Source organism: Muntiacus reevesi, chromosome 1, assembly GCF_963930625.1.
Source record: "Muntiacus reevesi chromosome 1, mMunRee1.1, whole genome shotgun sequence".
Lineage (NCBI taxonomy): Eukaryota > Metazoa > Chordata > Mammalia > Artiodactyla > Cervidae > Muntiacus > Muntiacus reevesi.
The window spans coordinates 263283264-263300472 of NC_089249.1; the positions used below are offsets into that span (position 1 = coordinate 263283264).

General features: G+C 41.7%; 1 protein-coding gene across 1 annotated transcript in view; it reads left to right on the top strand.

The window, feature by feature from the left end:
- The first annotated feature begins 3121 nt into the window (after window positions 1–3121).
- RASA1 (RAS p21 protein activator 1) overlaps window positions 3122–17209 on the top strand; it is a 108925-nt gene continuing 94837 nt past the window's right edge. The window contains exon 1 of the mRNA XM_065919114.1: window positions 3122–4056. Coding sequence (XP_065775186.1) covers window positions 3527–4056 — 530 coding nt within the window. The 5' untranslated portion in view covers window positions 3122–3526. The remainder of the gene's footprint in view (window positions 4057–17209) is intronic.

The window sequence follows — 17209 nt, forward strand, 5'->3', positions numbered from 1 at the left end:
TGTTTAATATTATCTGTGAATTTAATTAGCAGACTGTTTACTTCCCTTTGTTAACTAATGTTACATAACACCACACCTAACATCAGTCCCTGCAGAAACCCTTAATGCCTCTCTCCAAATAAATATATCATTTTTTAAAAAATGTTCTTCAGTTTTTGACTTATGAAACTTCAAGTAGTACATTATCTATGTCAGGAAATTCAGGGACTTGGAAGAAAAGGAAAGGGAAACACAGAGGTAGAAATTGAGGGAGAAATTAGCAGAAAAAAATTAAACTGTAGAGACTATAAATGAAAGACGGAGAGGTCAAGATGAATAGAAAAAGAAAAAAGGCAATAGAAAAAAATAAAGAGAGCAAAACATTTAGCCTTTTTTGGAAAAAATAAGTCACTGAAGACAGAAGACTGATTTAAGGGAGTACACAAAGAATAATAAAGATCAAGGCCTAGATCCTTCCAATAAAAAGAATGTGTAAAAAATTTGAAAATATCTCATCAGAAATGTGTGGTAATCTCTTTAGATGGAAAATACAACAGTACTCTAAGACTGAATATAATGTTAAGGCACTGGTATTAGGTTGATATATACATAGAGTAGATCTCTCCCACTGGTTGAGCAACTGATGTCTAAAGATGTGAGCTGATCTAATCTAGTAATTTTTAAAAGAATGGAGACCTGTTCAAAGCAATTGACAAAGATGCCTAGCATTAGGTTAGGCAGTAGGTTAGACTACAAGTTGTGTCTGCAGTGTAGGAACTAGAAAATAGTATACATCGGTATGTAACTGGTGTTGGACTGCATTAAATATTGACCTTTAGATGCTAAACAATTTCCAGAAAAGGGAATGGATGTAATTCTGCAAATTAGTGAGTCTGACCTGGAATCTCAGGCAGAATACCTATGCTGTGTGTTAACCCAGAGCTGGTGATTACCTGCCAGTCCAATGTCTTATGTTCAGAGGCTGATGATGGTGTTGCATACCTTTTTCTTGTTTAGCACAGTATATTGGTTCTTAAACATAAATGTGCAAATTTGGAGAATTCATTAAAACAAGAGTACTGCATTTTTCTGATTCAAGAGGGTCTGCGGTGGGGGTCTAAGAATTTGCACGTCTAACAGGTTCCTGGGATATTGCTGGTCTGAGATTATTATTGTGATTAGTCAGTCCTCTACTCACCCTACTGAGTTAAGAGGCAAGATGAATGAAGGAGTCCTTAGGATTATTACTAATTACATTCTCATTGATTTGGCAACCATGCTTATAGAAATAGACATTTCTAACGGAAAACATTTTGTGTGCACCTTGCCACCTCCTTTAGTTTTCTTTCCTTTTCCCTTGGCCTCTGTTACACAGCCACTTCCCATCCTCCGTATGCTTCTTGTGGGTTTGACTATTACCCTTAGCAGAGAAAATATTAATCTCAAAGATTAATGGTATTTAATATGAGATTCCTCCTAGGAGAATGCAAAATAAAAGGAAAATATATGAATCCAAAAGTTCTAATCACAGATATTGGAATTTCAAAAAAAATGGAAATGATTCCTCCACCTACCTTTATACATTTGTTGTTGAGTCTCTCAGTTGTGTCCCACCCTTTTGCGACCCCATAGACTGTACCCGGCCAGGTTCTTCTGTCCATGTGACGTCCATGTGTTCTTCCCTCCTCCCAGGCAAGAACACTGGAATGGGATGTCATTTTCTTCTCCGGATCTTCCCGAACTTCCGTTTCTATCATTGCAAGCGGATTCTTTACAGCTGAGCTACCAGGGGAGCACATTTTTATACATATTCCACTATAAAAGACAAAATCCACTGTCTTTGGATATATAAAGAGTGAAATTTCAGTTTATTATTTTTGAGTATAGATAATTGTAACTGACGCTTTGGCTCCTTCTTGACATTTGCCGGTTGAAACTGCTCTGTACATTCACACGTGTACCGTGGAGTGTGCCCTGCCGTGGTTTGTGTTTTGCGGGGAAAAAAGTGCATTGATTAGCGTTGTCTGGGGCACCTTTCCTCTCCACACCTTATTATACACAACAGACCTGCAATGGCAAAGGTAGTGTATGTGGGTGTGAAAACGGGGAAAATAAAGAAAAAAAGAAGACAGGGAAAGTCGGAGAAGACAACAAACGCGTACAGTGACAGAAATCCGACTCACAACCAATTCTACTAAAATTCTTAGCCCTTCCCATGTCTCCCCTGTTATCCATTTCGTTCTCTTCTGAGTCTTAGAACCTATTTTTAACATTTTCATTTTATTTTTTTAGCTTGAAATAGTCATATAGTCATTTATATAATGAAAAGAGAACATAACACTAACAGGGCTCTCTCGGACTTCCAAGCAGGTAACCCCTTCCACCGCCACCCACGCGGGCCTCGGCCGTCGGGTTTCTAAGACGCCGACGACGGCGTCCGCTCTACCGGTCGGGAAGCAAGGAACTGGCTTCGCCGCATCTTCCTTTCTCTTTCCCTCCTCGTCGCTCACAGTTTTTTTTTACCGCGCTGAGCGGCCGCGTGCTGGGGACCCACTCCTCCCCTCCGCCGCCTAACGCGCCTCTCAGACAAAGCCCAGTCAGGCATGCGCGCGCCACCGGCCACACCGACCGGCGAGGCAGCCGCGCCGCCACGCGCTCCCCCAGCGGCTCGCGACGGCGACCGCGGCCTCGCCGCCTCGCGCTCCCCTCGGCTCGGGACGGCGAACGCAGCCGCACACCGCTCGTCGCCGCCGCTTCCTTCCCTCCAGTCTTCCTTTCTCTCCTCCAGGCCCAGCGCGCCCCTCCCCACCGCAACCCGCCGCCTCCGCGCGGGGAGAGCGCCTGCGCAGAAGCTGCCCTCTCGCCCCTCCTTCCCCGCCCTTCCTTCCCTCCGCCCCTCCTCCCGTGCCCCGCCTTCCTTTCTCTCGTCGATGTCACTTAGCGCTCCAGGTTGCGAGCCTTTCGGTTGATTTCCCCGCTACCCCGCCCCCCTTCCTCTTTTTCTCCCCACCCCTCCCGCCTCAGCCCGGTGGAGGATGAGGCGGCTGCAGTGGCTCCAGCCCCTGCAGCGGCAGCGGTGGTGGTTGCGGTGGGGGTGGCCGGAACTGGGGTGGTGAAGAAGCGGTGGCGGCGGCGGCGGCGGCTGAGGGAGCAGTAGCCGCCTCAAGCCGCTTTCCCTCCCACCTCGCTTCCCTTCCTCTTTAGTGCAGCCAGGAAGTTTTTCGCTTCTGTGCATGTGTGTGTGTGTGTGTGAGTGTGTGCGCGCGCGCGAGTGTGGGTGTGGAAGGTGAAGGTTTGGGCGGCGTTTGTGCAGGCGTTGGGGTTTTTTTGCCCACTTCTCTTCCCGTAACCCGGGGAGCTCCCGAGCCTGGGCTGTGGCCCGGAGAGGGGGCGCGGCGGCGGCGGGCTTTCTCCTTTTGTTGTTGTTTCCTCCGCCCGGGGAGCTGAAGAGGGGACGCGCCTGGGTGGGGCGGCTCGGAGCCCGGGCCTGGTGGCCCCTGGGGGCTCCCGGGCGGGCAGGGTAGGGCCGCGTAGAGCGGGCTTCAACATGATGGCGGCCGAGGCCGGCGGTGAGGAGGGCGGCCCGGTCACCGCCGGGGCAGCGGGAGGTGGCGCGGCCGCGGCCTCGGGTGCCTACCCGGCGGCGTGTCGGGTGAAGATCCCCGCGCCCCTGCCCGTCACCGCCGCCGCCCCCTTTCCTGGGCTGGCGGAGGCCGGCGTGGCCGCGACTTTGGGTGGCGGAGCCGCTCTGGGGTCAGGCTTCCTGGGACCCGGGTCTGTGGCGGGGGCTCCGGGGGGACCCGGACTGTCAGCCGGAGGCGCTGCCGCCGGCGTGGCTGGTGTCGCCGCCGCCGCCGCCGGACCGGGCGGGGAGATGGCTGTCGCCAAGGGGACCACTTCGTTGCCCGCTGAGACCTTTGGGGCCGGCGGCGGATTCCCTCCTCTGCCGCCGCCTCCTCCTCAGTTGCCCCCTTTGGGCGCTGGCCTGGGAACAGTGGACGAAGGTGACTCTCTGGATGGACCAGAATACGAGGAGGAAGAGGTGGCCATCCCGCTGACCGCTCCTCCGACTAACCAGTAAGTCAAGACCGGCGTTTTGGGGGTAGCTGAGTCCTCGGAAAAAAATAGGAAAAACAGGTCTCGTTCTTTTCAGCTGTGACTTGTAGTTCTTTCAGCTGTGACTCGTTCAGAAAAAGTTTTGAAGCTCAAGGTTCCGTGCGTACGGATTTAATTTGATCACTCATCTTCCCTACAGGCACACTCCCTGGCGTCTTGGTATATTTAGTGCTCCTCTGGGAAGATGTAAAGTTTTCAAGATGGGAAGCATGGGAAAATGTGTATTCAGGGAGAACCGGATATGGTTCTGTCCCTTGCAGATTGAGGTGGTGTCCTGGGATTCAGCTGAGCTTGCAGCTACCGAGGCAGCTGTAGTCTGTATTAACCTGGTTGCGTTCCCTGTTGAAGCTAGACGATTAGTGAGAAGCTTTGAATATTTGAATGAGTATCGTGCTAGTATTGTTTGAAACATGCCTTGGTCGGATTGCTTTGTTTTTGTTGCCCTGCATTTCCCAGCTTCTGGCTGTTGAAAGCGTTGCGATGCAGAAAAGCCTTTGGATTGCTTTTGAAACGTGGGTCAGCGAGAAAGGAAAGTTCTGTTAATTACTGGTGTGGTTAAGGGCTTGTACTCCAACAATATTTAACATGTGCAGTACAATTCCCATTTATTAATATACTAGTATAATTCTTCTGTAAGTTGAAACTTTGTAAGTACAGTATTGAAGCAAACTAAAATTAATCTTGTGCTTCCCTTCAACACCTTTTGTTGGTGGCAAATACAGTATTCTGTTGGAAAATTAATCTTGACAATCTTCTGCAGAGTATATAGGACAAATGACTTTTATATATGTAGTACCTTCCCCCTTGTTCTCTTCATAAGTGAACTTAGGTTTGGATCTTGAGAGGAACATGTTGATGGGCAGTAGGCAAAACTTGTTTTATAGATCCCTCATATCTGTCGTAATTGTCCTTTAGAATTTTGACAACCTTGGTGAAGTATCAGAGGAGGAAAGATTTGATTCCTGTGTTGACAGTAACTCTAGACAGTTGAAGGTATTTTTTGTGTCTGTGTGTGGTTTTTTTCTTTTCTTTTTTTGGATAAGCTGCTTTAGAAGATTTAGAAAGGACTTAACAAATTAGGACATTTTTGACTTAAGGCTACATACATATTTTGATGAAAAGTAAATTTTATTTATGTCAGCCATGGAACAGGGGTGTTTTATTCCTTTTATATTGTTCATCATGAGTTCAGTTTTTGTCTAATTTAATTTCAGCTTATCATTTCTTATCTGCATATTGCAGATTTCTCTGAAGGTGTTCTGAAAGTATTAAAAATTCAAAATTTACAGCACTGTTTACACATCTTCAAGCCTTTTTTCAAAACTACTTGAGTATTAAGGGCCCTGTGGTTATGATAAAGTTCAGCTTTTCATAATGAAAGAATATAGTCTTATGCCAGTTCTTAACTAAATTGAATTAGGCTTGTTTAGTGTGTTGCAGTTCTAAGGTTTTTTAAAAATAGAATTTATTTGGTAGAGCAGTTTTAGGTTCACCGCAGAAATGAGCAGAAAACATAGTATTCCAATTAAATTTTTAATAAATATAAATGAGAACCTAAGAAAAATTATATTTCTGAGCAGTCCATTGTGAGATTTTCATCATTTGTGTTTGGGAATAAAAATATTATTTGTGTGACTGTGTATATGAGAATTGTTCATGTTCTAAAAAGTATCCTCCATTTCAGTGTATTTTTTAAAAGTTGCCACTGAGAAGTACAAATTTCCCTTTTTTCTTTATCTTAGATATCAACCTAGACTCACTGGAGACAATACAGTGTAGTGGTTAAGTGTGCAAATTCTGAAGTTAGACAAGATTTGGGTTGGAATCCTGACTCTGCTACTTACTAGCTGTGTGATCTTGCAAAGGTCAGTTTCCCCATCTGTAAAATGGGGTATTAATGGTATCTCCCTCATATGATACTTCTTAAGGTTAATGAGAAATCTGTGAATGTATTCAGCACAGTGACTGATACGTAATAAGTGTTTAGTAAATTAGCTCAAATAATACATAATTTTATCATCATTAAATTGCTTACTAATTCTATAGGAACTCCCATCCTAATAGCTATTTGAGAGAATGTTTTGAATTCCAAGGGCCTGTCTACCATGATTAAGTACATCAAATTTTTTATTTTAACTTTATAAAGACTTTCAGCAGGTGAAGCACATTTAGAGATGGAATTCAAGTGTTTTCTGTAAATTCCTAATTTTGAATAAAGGGAAAAGCCTTAGAGACTTGGTTAAATGTCAAATCTTTCATAAGAGTATTGAAGAAATTTTTTTTGCTAAATTAATATATGATTACCAGTGACTGGTCACTTTAGTTATTGATTACATGATATTAAGGAGGTTCGAGTTCACAGTGGTTTGTTAGATAGACTAGGGTTCCCTAGTCACAGAGTTTCAATCATGTGTCCAGGTTGTTCAGTGATGTTGGTCACAAAAGAATCAAGTGACAATATGTACACCAATGCAAATATAATAAAACTCTTAATATTTTGTATCTTGTTTCTCTGTGTACATGGTGAATCATTAGTCTCGTGTTTATTACTAAGCATTTTCATTCGTTTGGTTAAGGCCAGAAGTTTAAGTTTGTGTAATTGTAACTATTACATTTATTTGAATACTCTTTTTTCTTTTTTTTTTTTTTGCAAAATTTAGGAAAAAATTTTTAAAAGAAAAATATTCTCTGCATATATTTTTTATGTAGAAAATGTCCTGTATCTAAAACAGCTAATAATTTTTTTTTCCCAAGAGAGAAAAGTTAAAGGAGTTTTTCACTGATACTTCATTTATTATAATAGAGCTTCTTTTCATGGTCCTCCTCTTTTCTTACTTTCTTCCTCAGAGGTGAGGGGTGACAGTAAGGTAGTATAGTCCCTTTAGTCCACCTTCTATTACATATAGAGATTTTAAACTATGACCCTGCAGTAGCAGGAGCCTCTTGGGCTGAATCCAGTTGACAGATACATATTGCTTGCTCTTAGTGTATTTGGAGCATTGAGTGATTAGTTGCCACTTTTAAAGATAGGAAAACTTCATGTTTAAGAAGTCTTGATTTCTAGCATCACTTGAGAAATCACAGGACTTGGCTTCACCTGGTTGCTCTTAGTGCTTGAGAATAGTTTTCTCTAGCTGAGTAGTGATCGCCCCACTTAAGTTCTGAGCTCCACATTTAACTGTGGTCTCCACCAGACCTGCTTCACCTGTGATATCATTTGTGTGGTGTCTGGCTAACTAGATCTTACCCTGGACCTAAGATGCAAGTTTTCTCAAGCCTGAAGGTTGAAGAAAGAAGAAAATAAGGAATACCTTTCGTTTCCTTAAAAATCATTGTACTGTTTCTACAAAAATATGAATCATTCTTAAGTCAAATAATTGTTAAATGTTAGTACTAAGACATGTAGAGTTCATTAACTTTGTCACTGATTGCATTGTAACTCTGGATGGGTCATTATTTCTTAATAAAAGCCAGAGCGAGAATTTCAGAGATTAGGTATGGACAAAGTGACCGTAGAACCTGAACATAACAAGATAATTTTACTATATTATATGAGTAGGAGATCAATGTAGTAGGGGCTTAAGAGATACAGCAATGAGTAAGATGTTCCTTTTCTTCATGAGTCTCTCTTCCAAGAGAGTTTTTGATCTAGTAGAAAGTTAAGTGGGCTTCCCTCATAGCTCAGTTGGTAAAGAATCTGCCGGGAATGCAGGAGACCCCTGTTGGATTCCTGGGTTGGGAATCTCCACTGGAGAAGGGAAAGGCTACCTGCTCCAGTGTTCTGGCCTGGAGAATTCCTTGGACTGTATATGCCATAGGGTCGCAAAGAGTCGGACACTATTGAGTAACTTTCACTTTCAGAAAACTAAGTACCTTTAAGTAGCTGAAGAGAAATATCATGAGTAAAGTTTGAGCACATGGTCATGGGGGTTAAAATAATAAGATTTATATAATTCGGATAAGTAAGATTTTAGAGGAAAAATAGCAGGTATGTTTTCAGTGCTGCTTAATTTATCCTGAACAAGAGGTAATTGATTCCTGCAACCTTTGCCTAATGATTCTGTCAGGTAAAAAAGAATTATGAATTAATGAGTATAGTTTTTTGACCTTTAGTAAAGTATCTGTCCTCAGTTCAGTTGCTCAGTCATGTCTGCCTCTTTGCGACTGACCCCATGGACTGCAGCACGCGAGGCTTCCCCATCCATCACCAACTCTCGGAGCGTGCTCAAACTCATGCCCATGGAGTCGGTGATGCCATCCAGCCATCTCATCCTCTGTCGTCCCCTTCTCCTCCTACCTTCAATCCCTCCCAGCATCAGGGTCTTCTCCAATGAGTCAGCTCTTCGCATCAGGTGGCCAAAGTATTGGAGTTTCAGCTTCAGCATCAGTCCTTCCAATGAGTATTCAGGACTGATTTCCTTTAGGATGGACTGGTTGGATCTCCTTGCAGTCCAAGGGACTCTCAAGAGTCTTCTCCAACTCCGTGGTTCAAAAGCGTCAATTCTTCGGTGTTCAACTTTCTTTATAGTCCAACTCTCACATGCATGCATGATTACTGGAAAAATCATAGCTTCGACTAGATGGACCTTTCTTGGTAAAGTAATGTCTCTGCTTTTTAATATGCTGTCTTGGTTGGTCATAGCTTTTGTTCCAAGAACTCTTAATTATGTACCTGTGGTGTGGAGTAGGTTGAAGGGGTGCCTGTAGTAACTGAGAATACACAGCACTGCTAAAGACTTGAATCAGTCTGGATCATAGATTAGTCTCTCGGGAAACCAGGCAAATATTATTGACAGAGACAGAACAACAACAAAAATCCAACAGGGCTAAATTAGGAAGAAGGGGAAAATGAGGTCTTTCAGTTGGTTTGTTCCCTGTTTACTAGCTGTAACAGAAACAAAAAATTGCCTTTAAGAGCAGCTCAGATACTCCAAAGAATACTTTAGTGGGGGCAGGTTGATGTTATTGACCACTATTACTGCTGACATTTCTTGGTTGCCTACTACCCCATAGGAACTGCCCTAATTGATTTACTGGTGGTGTAGCTGTGTATTGCTTTGCTCCAGAACTTGGTTGCTAAAACATTTATTTGCTCTTAATTCTAAAATTTGGGCAAGACTTGATGGGGACTGCTCCATGTGTCCCCTGTTGGCTATAATGTCCAAGGTAGCTTTTTAACTTATAGATCTGGTACTTCAGCTGGACATATGTGTGTGTGTCTGTGTCCCAATACCCCACCCCCTGCCAAGAAGTTCCATTAGCTTGAACTTCTTCATAGCATGGCAGATGGGTTCCATAGGGAGTGTTCCAAGAGGACAAGATGTACCATGCCAATGCTCTGTGTTCTTCATGTTTGTTTATGTTCCAGTGGCCAGTGCTAATCATGTGACTCAATCTACATTTAGTGTGGGAGTGGGTTATACAAGGGCACCAGTAACATCAACAACCTATGATGTTAAGTTCGTCCCTTCTTATTCACGGCTTGATTTTCCACTATCTCAGTTACTCTTAGTTGGTTTCTTGGGGGCATCAGAGTAACTGCCTACTGCATGTGTTATTCATCTACAAGTAAATATTAGATAATAGAGTGCTAGTAATTAGGGGAGGCATAGGAGAAAGGGCAAGTACTTTTAAGTTTTTTTCCTTAAAAACCATGTAGGGTCTCCATGGTAAATTGTCTTTCATCAAATGGTCCAATTATCCCAACAATATATTTTGCTTCTGACCACCAGGATCTTAATTTTAAACCACAAATGCTGAATATGGATGTTGGTTATGGCTCATTGCTTGAATATGCAAATATATGTATGGTAGGTGTGTTATTTTGAAATCACCTGGAGTATGTTTCTCTTCTGGGCTAAATAAAAAAGTTATCAGGTAAAATTTACAAATAACTTCACTATGTCTAACCGCATCAGTGGGATTCAGATAAGGCTTTTAAGTATTTCAGTGATTACATGATTTTGTGAGTGAAACAGGGAACATTATGGGGGACAGAAAGAAATAGAATGTACAATCTAGCTGGACAATAAGGCATTAATGATATAGAAACAGGATGATAAAATTAACCTGTTGACACATTGTACAAATATATTTTTCAAATTAGAGGATAGTTTTGGAAGAATTAAAGGGTGACTTTGAAATTTTATACTAATTCTCTTTTACTTAAGTTTTATAGAAAATTTGATTAGCTTTTGTAGCATCAGTATAAGATGTTATGGGGCTTGCCTGGTGGCTCAGTGGTAAAGAATCTGCTTGCCAATGCAGGAGACATGGATTCGATCCCTGGGTCACAAAGATTCCCTGGAGAAGGAAATGACAATCCTCTCCAGTATTCTTGCCAGAGAAACCCCATGAACAGATAGAGGAGCCTGGTGGGCCACAGTCCATGGAGTTGAAAAGAGTCAGACATGTCTTAGTGATTAAACAACCTATGATGCTAAACTAGTCTCTCCTTATCCACAGCTTCATTTTCCACCATCTCAGTTATTCTTGGTTGATCATAGTCCCAAAATACTAAATGAAAATGTCCAAATATAGACAAGTCATAGTTTTAAGAAGTGTACACTTTCCATTGTACAGGAGACAGGGCGCAAGACCATCACCCCAAAAAAGAAATGCAAAAAAGCAACACGGCTGCTCGAGGAGGCCTTACAAATAGCTGTGAAAAGAAGAGAAGCAAAAAGCAAAGGAGGAAAGGAAAGATATACCCATTTGAAAGCAGAGTTCCAAAAAATAGCAAGGAGGGATAAGAAAGCCTTCCTCAATGATCAGTGCAAAGAAATAGAGGAGAACAATAGGATAGGAAAGACTAGAGATCTCTTTAAGAAAACTAGAGATACCAAGGGAGCATTTCATACAAAGATGGGCACAATTAAAGGACAGAAATGGTATGGACCTAACAGAAGCAGAAGATATTAAGAAGAGGTGGCAAGAATACACAGAGGAACTGTACAAAAAATATCTTCACGACGCAGATAATCACGATGGTGTGATCACTCACCTAGAGCCAGACATCCTGGAATGTGAAGTCAAGTGGGGCTTAGGAAGCATCACTACTAACAGAGCTAGTGGAGGTGATGGAATTCAGTTGAGCTATTTCAAATCCTAAAAGATGATGCTGTGAAAGTGCTGCACTCAATATGTCAGCAAATTTGGAAAACTCAGCAGTGGCTACAGGACTGGAGAAGGTCAGTTTTCATTCCAATCCCAAGGAAAGGCAATGCCAAAGAATGCTCAAACTAGCACACAGTCGCACTCATCTCACATGCTAGTAAAGTAATGCTCAAAATTCTCCAAGCCAGGCTTTAGCAATACGTGAACTGTGAACTTCCAGATTTTCAAACTGGTTTTACAAAAGGCAGAGGAACCAGAGGTCAAATTGCCAACATCTGCTGGATGCTCGAAAAAGCAACCAGAAAAACATCTATTTCTTTTTTATTAACTATGCCAAAGCCTTTGACTGTGTGGATCATAATAAACTGTAGAAAATTCTGAAAGAGATGGGAATACCAGACCACCTGACCTGCCTCTTGAGAAAGCTGTATGCAGGTCTGGAAGCAACAGTTAGAACTGGACATGGAACAACAGAATGGTTCCAAATAGGAAAAGGAGTACGTCAAGGCTGTTTATTGTTACCCTGCTTACTTAATTTATATGCAGAATACATCATGAGAAACGCTGGGCTGGAAGAAGCACAAGCTGGAATCAAGATTCCTGGGAGAAATATCAATAACCCCAGATATGCAGATGACACCACCCTTATGACAGAAAGTGACGAAGAACTAAAGAGTCTCTTGATGAAAGTGAAAGAGGAGGGTGAAAAAGTTGGCTTTTAAGCTCAACATTCAGAAAACTAAGATCATGGCATCCGGTCCCATCACTTCATGGCAAATAGATAGGGAACAGTGGAAACAGTGTCAGACTTTATTTTGGGGGGCTCCAAAATCACTGCAGATGGTGACTGCAGCCATGAAATTAAAATATGCTTACTCCTAAAGAGGAAAGTTATGACCAACCTAGACAGCATATTAAAAAGTGGAAACATTCCTTTGCCAACAAAGGTCTGTCTAGTGGAAGCTATGGTTTTTCCAGTAGTCCTGTATGGATGTGACGGTTGGACTGTGAAGGAAGCTGAGTGCCGAAGAACTGAAGCTTTTGAACTGTGGTGTTGGAGAAGACTCTTGAGAGTCCCTTGGACTGCAAGGAGATCCAACCAGTCCATCCTAAAGGAAATCAGTCCAGTATATTCACTGAAGGGGCTGATGCTGAAGCTGAAACTCCAAAACTTTGGCCACCTGATGTGAAGAACTGACTCATGGGAAAATACCCTGATGCTGGGAAAGATTGAAGGCAGGAGGAGGGGACGACAGAGGATGGGATGGCTGGATGGCATCACCGACTCGACGGACATGAGTTTGAGTGAACTCTGGGAGTTGGTGATGGGCAGGAAGGCCTGGAGTGCTGCAGTCCATGGGGGTCACAAAGAGTCGGACATGACTGAGCAACTTAACTGACACTTTTTCAGAGCAGTGTGATGAAATCTTTCTCCATCTTGCCCAGACGTGAATCATAACCTTTGTAATCATATCCAGTGTATCCTGCCTTCATTTAGTAGTTCTCTCTTGGTCTTCAGATCAAAACTCTTGCAGTATCACAGTTTTGTGTCAAGTAAGCCTTATTTAAATAATGCCCCCAAAGTGCAAGAGTAGTGATTTTGGCAATTGGGATATGTCAAAGAAGCTGAAAGTTTTCTTCTTAATAGGAAACAAAAGAAATCATGTGCTGTGATTATGAAGATCTGTGGTAGGAGTGAATCTCCTGTCTGTGAAATTGTATAGGAAAAAGAAATTCATGATAGTTTTGCTGTTGAACCTTAAACTGCACAAGTTACCAGCAGTATGGTATAGGGCTTAGTTGAAATGCAGAAGGCGTTACCTTGTACGGTAAGGCATTGTGAGAGGGACTACATTCACAGGGCTTTATTACAGCATATCGTGTAGTTGTTCTGTTTTATTGTTAATTATTGTTAATCTCTTACTCTGCCTAATGTATAAATTAAATTTTATCGTGGGTATCTGTATATGGGAGAAACAGAGTATGTATGGGATTCCATACTAATTCAAGGTTTCAGGCATGCCTGAGAGTCTTGGAATGTATCCCCTGAGGATAAGAGAACAACTGTGTAATCAGGAGAGTGATATGCACAGATAGCATTTTGGTGATAGAGGAAACTGTCACTGCCCAGTGTAGAAGCAGACTCCGGTGGAGTGACTGGAGGTCACACAGCGAGGTAGTGGTTGGGAATCCATTTCCCATGACTTTTCACATACGTTTATATTTGAGTAATAAAATGTTTAAAATTTTTTTGTGTGTCGGGAAGGAAGTGGAAAGGCAGAGGCCCATTATTGAGTAATCATTTACTATATTCTAGGTACTTTACATAGGCTGTCTCATTTAATTTTCATAATTATATAGAGGGAATAGATATTATCCACTTTTTTATTGTTGAGAAAACTAATAGAACTGGATTTCCAATGCAGTTGCTATGCTTGTTCCCTTGTCTTACCCATTCCAGTACATATAATATACACAGATAGAAGTGTACCCACACGAAACTTAATATAATCTAGAACTGACTAATCGCTGGGTACAATGGACTGAATTATATCTGTCCAAAATTCATAGATTGAAGCCCAAACCCCCAGTGTGACTGTAGAGTGAGGACATTTAAGGTGATAATTGAGGTTAAACGAGATCATAAGGTGGGTCCATAACTCACTAGGACTGGTGTTCTTAGACGAGGAGGAGACAAGGAGTGCACGTGCGCAGAAAAAGAGGCCATTTGAATTCACAGTGAGAAAGTGGCCATCTCTAAATCAAGGAGAGATACCTCACGAGAAACCAGCTCTACCTGTTGTGTGTGTTAGTAGTCTTTCACTTGTGTCTGACTCTTTGCGAGTCCATGGACTGTAGCCTGTCCATGGGGTTTCCCGGGCAAGAATACTGGAGTGGGTTGCCATTTCCTTCCCCAGGGGATCCTCCTGACCCAGGAGCCAAACTGATGCCTCTTCTGTCTCCTGCACTGCAGGCAGATTCTTTCCCCACTGAGCCATCAGGGAACTGTTGAAGTCTTAATCTTGGATTCAGCCTCCAGAACTGTGAAAAAGTAAAACGACTATTGTTTAAGCCACCTAGTATATGGAATTTTGTTATGGTATTGTGAACTGACTGATACACTGGGTAATCCTCCATCTTTAAAAATGACTTTGATTAATTTTGCAGCAGATTAAATGCACATTTACTGCTTGAGAAGTGACCTTCATTCTTTTATTGCATTTTTTTTTTCACTGTAGGAAGGAAAAACTAGCTGCTTCTTTGTGAGTTAGTGACTTATGTTTCCTCTTTTGGCTATAGTTGTGTTGAAAGATGGGAAACATTTAAATGCATGTCTGATTATTGCAAAAAGATCCTAGGTTTGGCCATGGGTGGTGGCTGTAGAATATCTATAAGTGAAACATTATTCCAGTAGATTTTCTGTATTCACTCTGTAAACATTGTAACATTGTTATTTGTCACATTCCTTTCTATTTTATCTGTCTCTAGCTAAGGGAAAGACCTAGAGATCTCTCTCATTTCTTTATAAAGTCTTCATAGGTAGTAACTGTTCACAGTTAAGATACATGTATAATAGTAGAACCATATTTCTCTTTCATCCATGTCTATCTACCTAAATATTGACTAATCTCTCAGATTTTTCAAAGTAAACTTATTTTGAAGCAATTGTAGTTTCAAATTTAGTTGTAAAAAATAATGCAGAGATGTTTCCTTCACCCATTTTTCCTCAATGGCGGCATCTGGTGGTATCACAACTAGGAGTCAGTTTCAATTGATGGAGTTCACTTACCTTACTCAGATTTCACCAGTTCTACGTACGGCGTCTGTGTGTGGTATGCATTTAAATCTACACAGTTTCATTACATGTGTTCAGTTCAGTCTCTCAGTTGTGTCTGACTCTTTGCAGCCCCCTGAACTGCAGCACACCAGGCCTCCCTGTCCATCACCAACTCCCGGAGTCCACCCAAACCCATGTCCGTTGAGTTGGTGATGCCATCCAACCTTCTCATCCTCTGTCATCCCCTTCTCCTCCTGCCCTCAATCTTTCCCAGCATCAGGGTCTTTTCAAATGAGTCAGCTCTTTGTATCAGGTGGCCAAAGTACTGGAGTTTCAGCTTCAGCATCAGTCCTTCCAGTGACCACCCAGGACTAATCTCCTTTAGGATGGACTGGTTGGATCTCCTTGCAGTCCAGGGACTTGAGAGTCCTTGAAAGTCCAAGACTCTCAAGACTTTTCTCCAACACCACAGTTCAAAACCCATCAGTTCTTCGGTGCTCAGCTTTCTTTATAGTTCAACTCTCACATCCATACATGACTACTGGAAAAACCACAGCCTTCACTAGATGGATCTTTGTTGACAAAGTAATGTCTCTGCTTTTTAATATGCTGTCTAGGTTGGTCATAACTTTCCTCTCTAGGAGTAAGCATCTTTTAACTTCATGGCTGCAGTCACCATCTGCAGTGATTTTGGAGCCCCCCTAAATAAAGTCTGCCACTGTTTCCACTGTTTCCCCATCTGTTTGCCGTGAAGTGATGGGATGGGATGCCATGATCTTAGTTTTCTGAGTGTTGAGCTTAAAACCAACTTTTTCACTCTCCTCTTTCACTTTCATCAAGATGCTCTTTAGTTCGTCTTCACTTTCTGCCGTAAGGGTGGTGTCATCTGCATATCTGAGGTTATTGATATTTCTCCCGGCAATCTTGATTCCAGCTTGTGCTTCTTCCAGCCCAGCGTTTCTCATGATGTACTCTGCATATAAGTTAAATAAGCAGGATGACAATATACTTGACATACTCCTTTTCCTATTTAGAACCAGTCTGTTGTTCCATGTCCAGGTCTAGCTGTTGCTTCCTGACCTGCATACAGCTTTCTCAAGAGGCAGGTCAGGTGGCCTGGTATTCCCATCTCTTTCAGAATTTTCCAGTTTATTGTGATCCACACAGTCAAAGGCTTTGGCCTAGTCAATAAAGCAGAAATAGATGTTTTTCTGGAACTCATCACCAAAGTAAAGATTCAGAACAGTTTAATAACCATCAGGACCCCTCATGTTGTCCTTTTAAAAACCCACCCCTCTTCATTTCTAACTCCCAGCAACTATTAATCTATTCTTCATTTTGCCATTTCCAAAAGATTATATAAATGGAATTGTGTAGTATGTAATTTTTTGGAATAGCATTTATCACTGAACACAATTTCCTCAAAATTTATCGAAGTTGTTGCTTGTGTCCATTCTTAGTTCCTTTTTGTCACTGAGTAGTATTCTGTGACATGAATGTGCTACAGTTTCTTAATCATTAACTCATCACAGAACATTTGGGTATTTCTGCTTATGACTGTTATGAGAAAAAAAGCTGCTATGAGTGTTTGTTTTTGTATGAACATAATTTTTCATTTTTTTAGACTAATGTCCAAGAGTGCAACTACTGAATTGTGTGGTGATTGCATATTGACTTTTATAAGAAACTGCATCTGTTTTCAACAGTAGCTGTGTCATTATAATTCTCACCAGCGATACATGAGTGGTGTTGATTCCCTGTATCCTCACTACTCACAGTTTTTAATTTAAGATGTTCACATAGATGCCTATCTTTTTATGTGCTAATTTGTCATCTGTTTATCTTCCTGTGTGGAATGTCTGTTAACCTTTTGCCCCTTTTCCAATAGGATTGTTTGTCATGGAGTTTTCAGAATTTTTTATGTATTCTAAATATTAGTCCTTCATCTGATATGTGGTTTGGGAATGTTTTCTCTTATTCTGTAGTTTGTCTTTTTTTGACAAGTTCTTTCACAGAGCAAAAGTTTTTTAATTTTAATGAAAATTTATTAATATTTTTCTTCAAGGTTGCACTTTTAGAGGCAAGTCTAAGAACTCCTAGCCTGGACTTCATAGATTTTCTCCTTTGATTGTTTCCAAAAGTTTTATAGTTTTATGTTTTATAGTTAAGTCCATGATTCATTCTGATTTCTTTTTTTAATGAAAGATATGGTTTAAACTG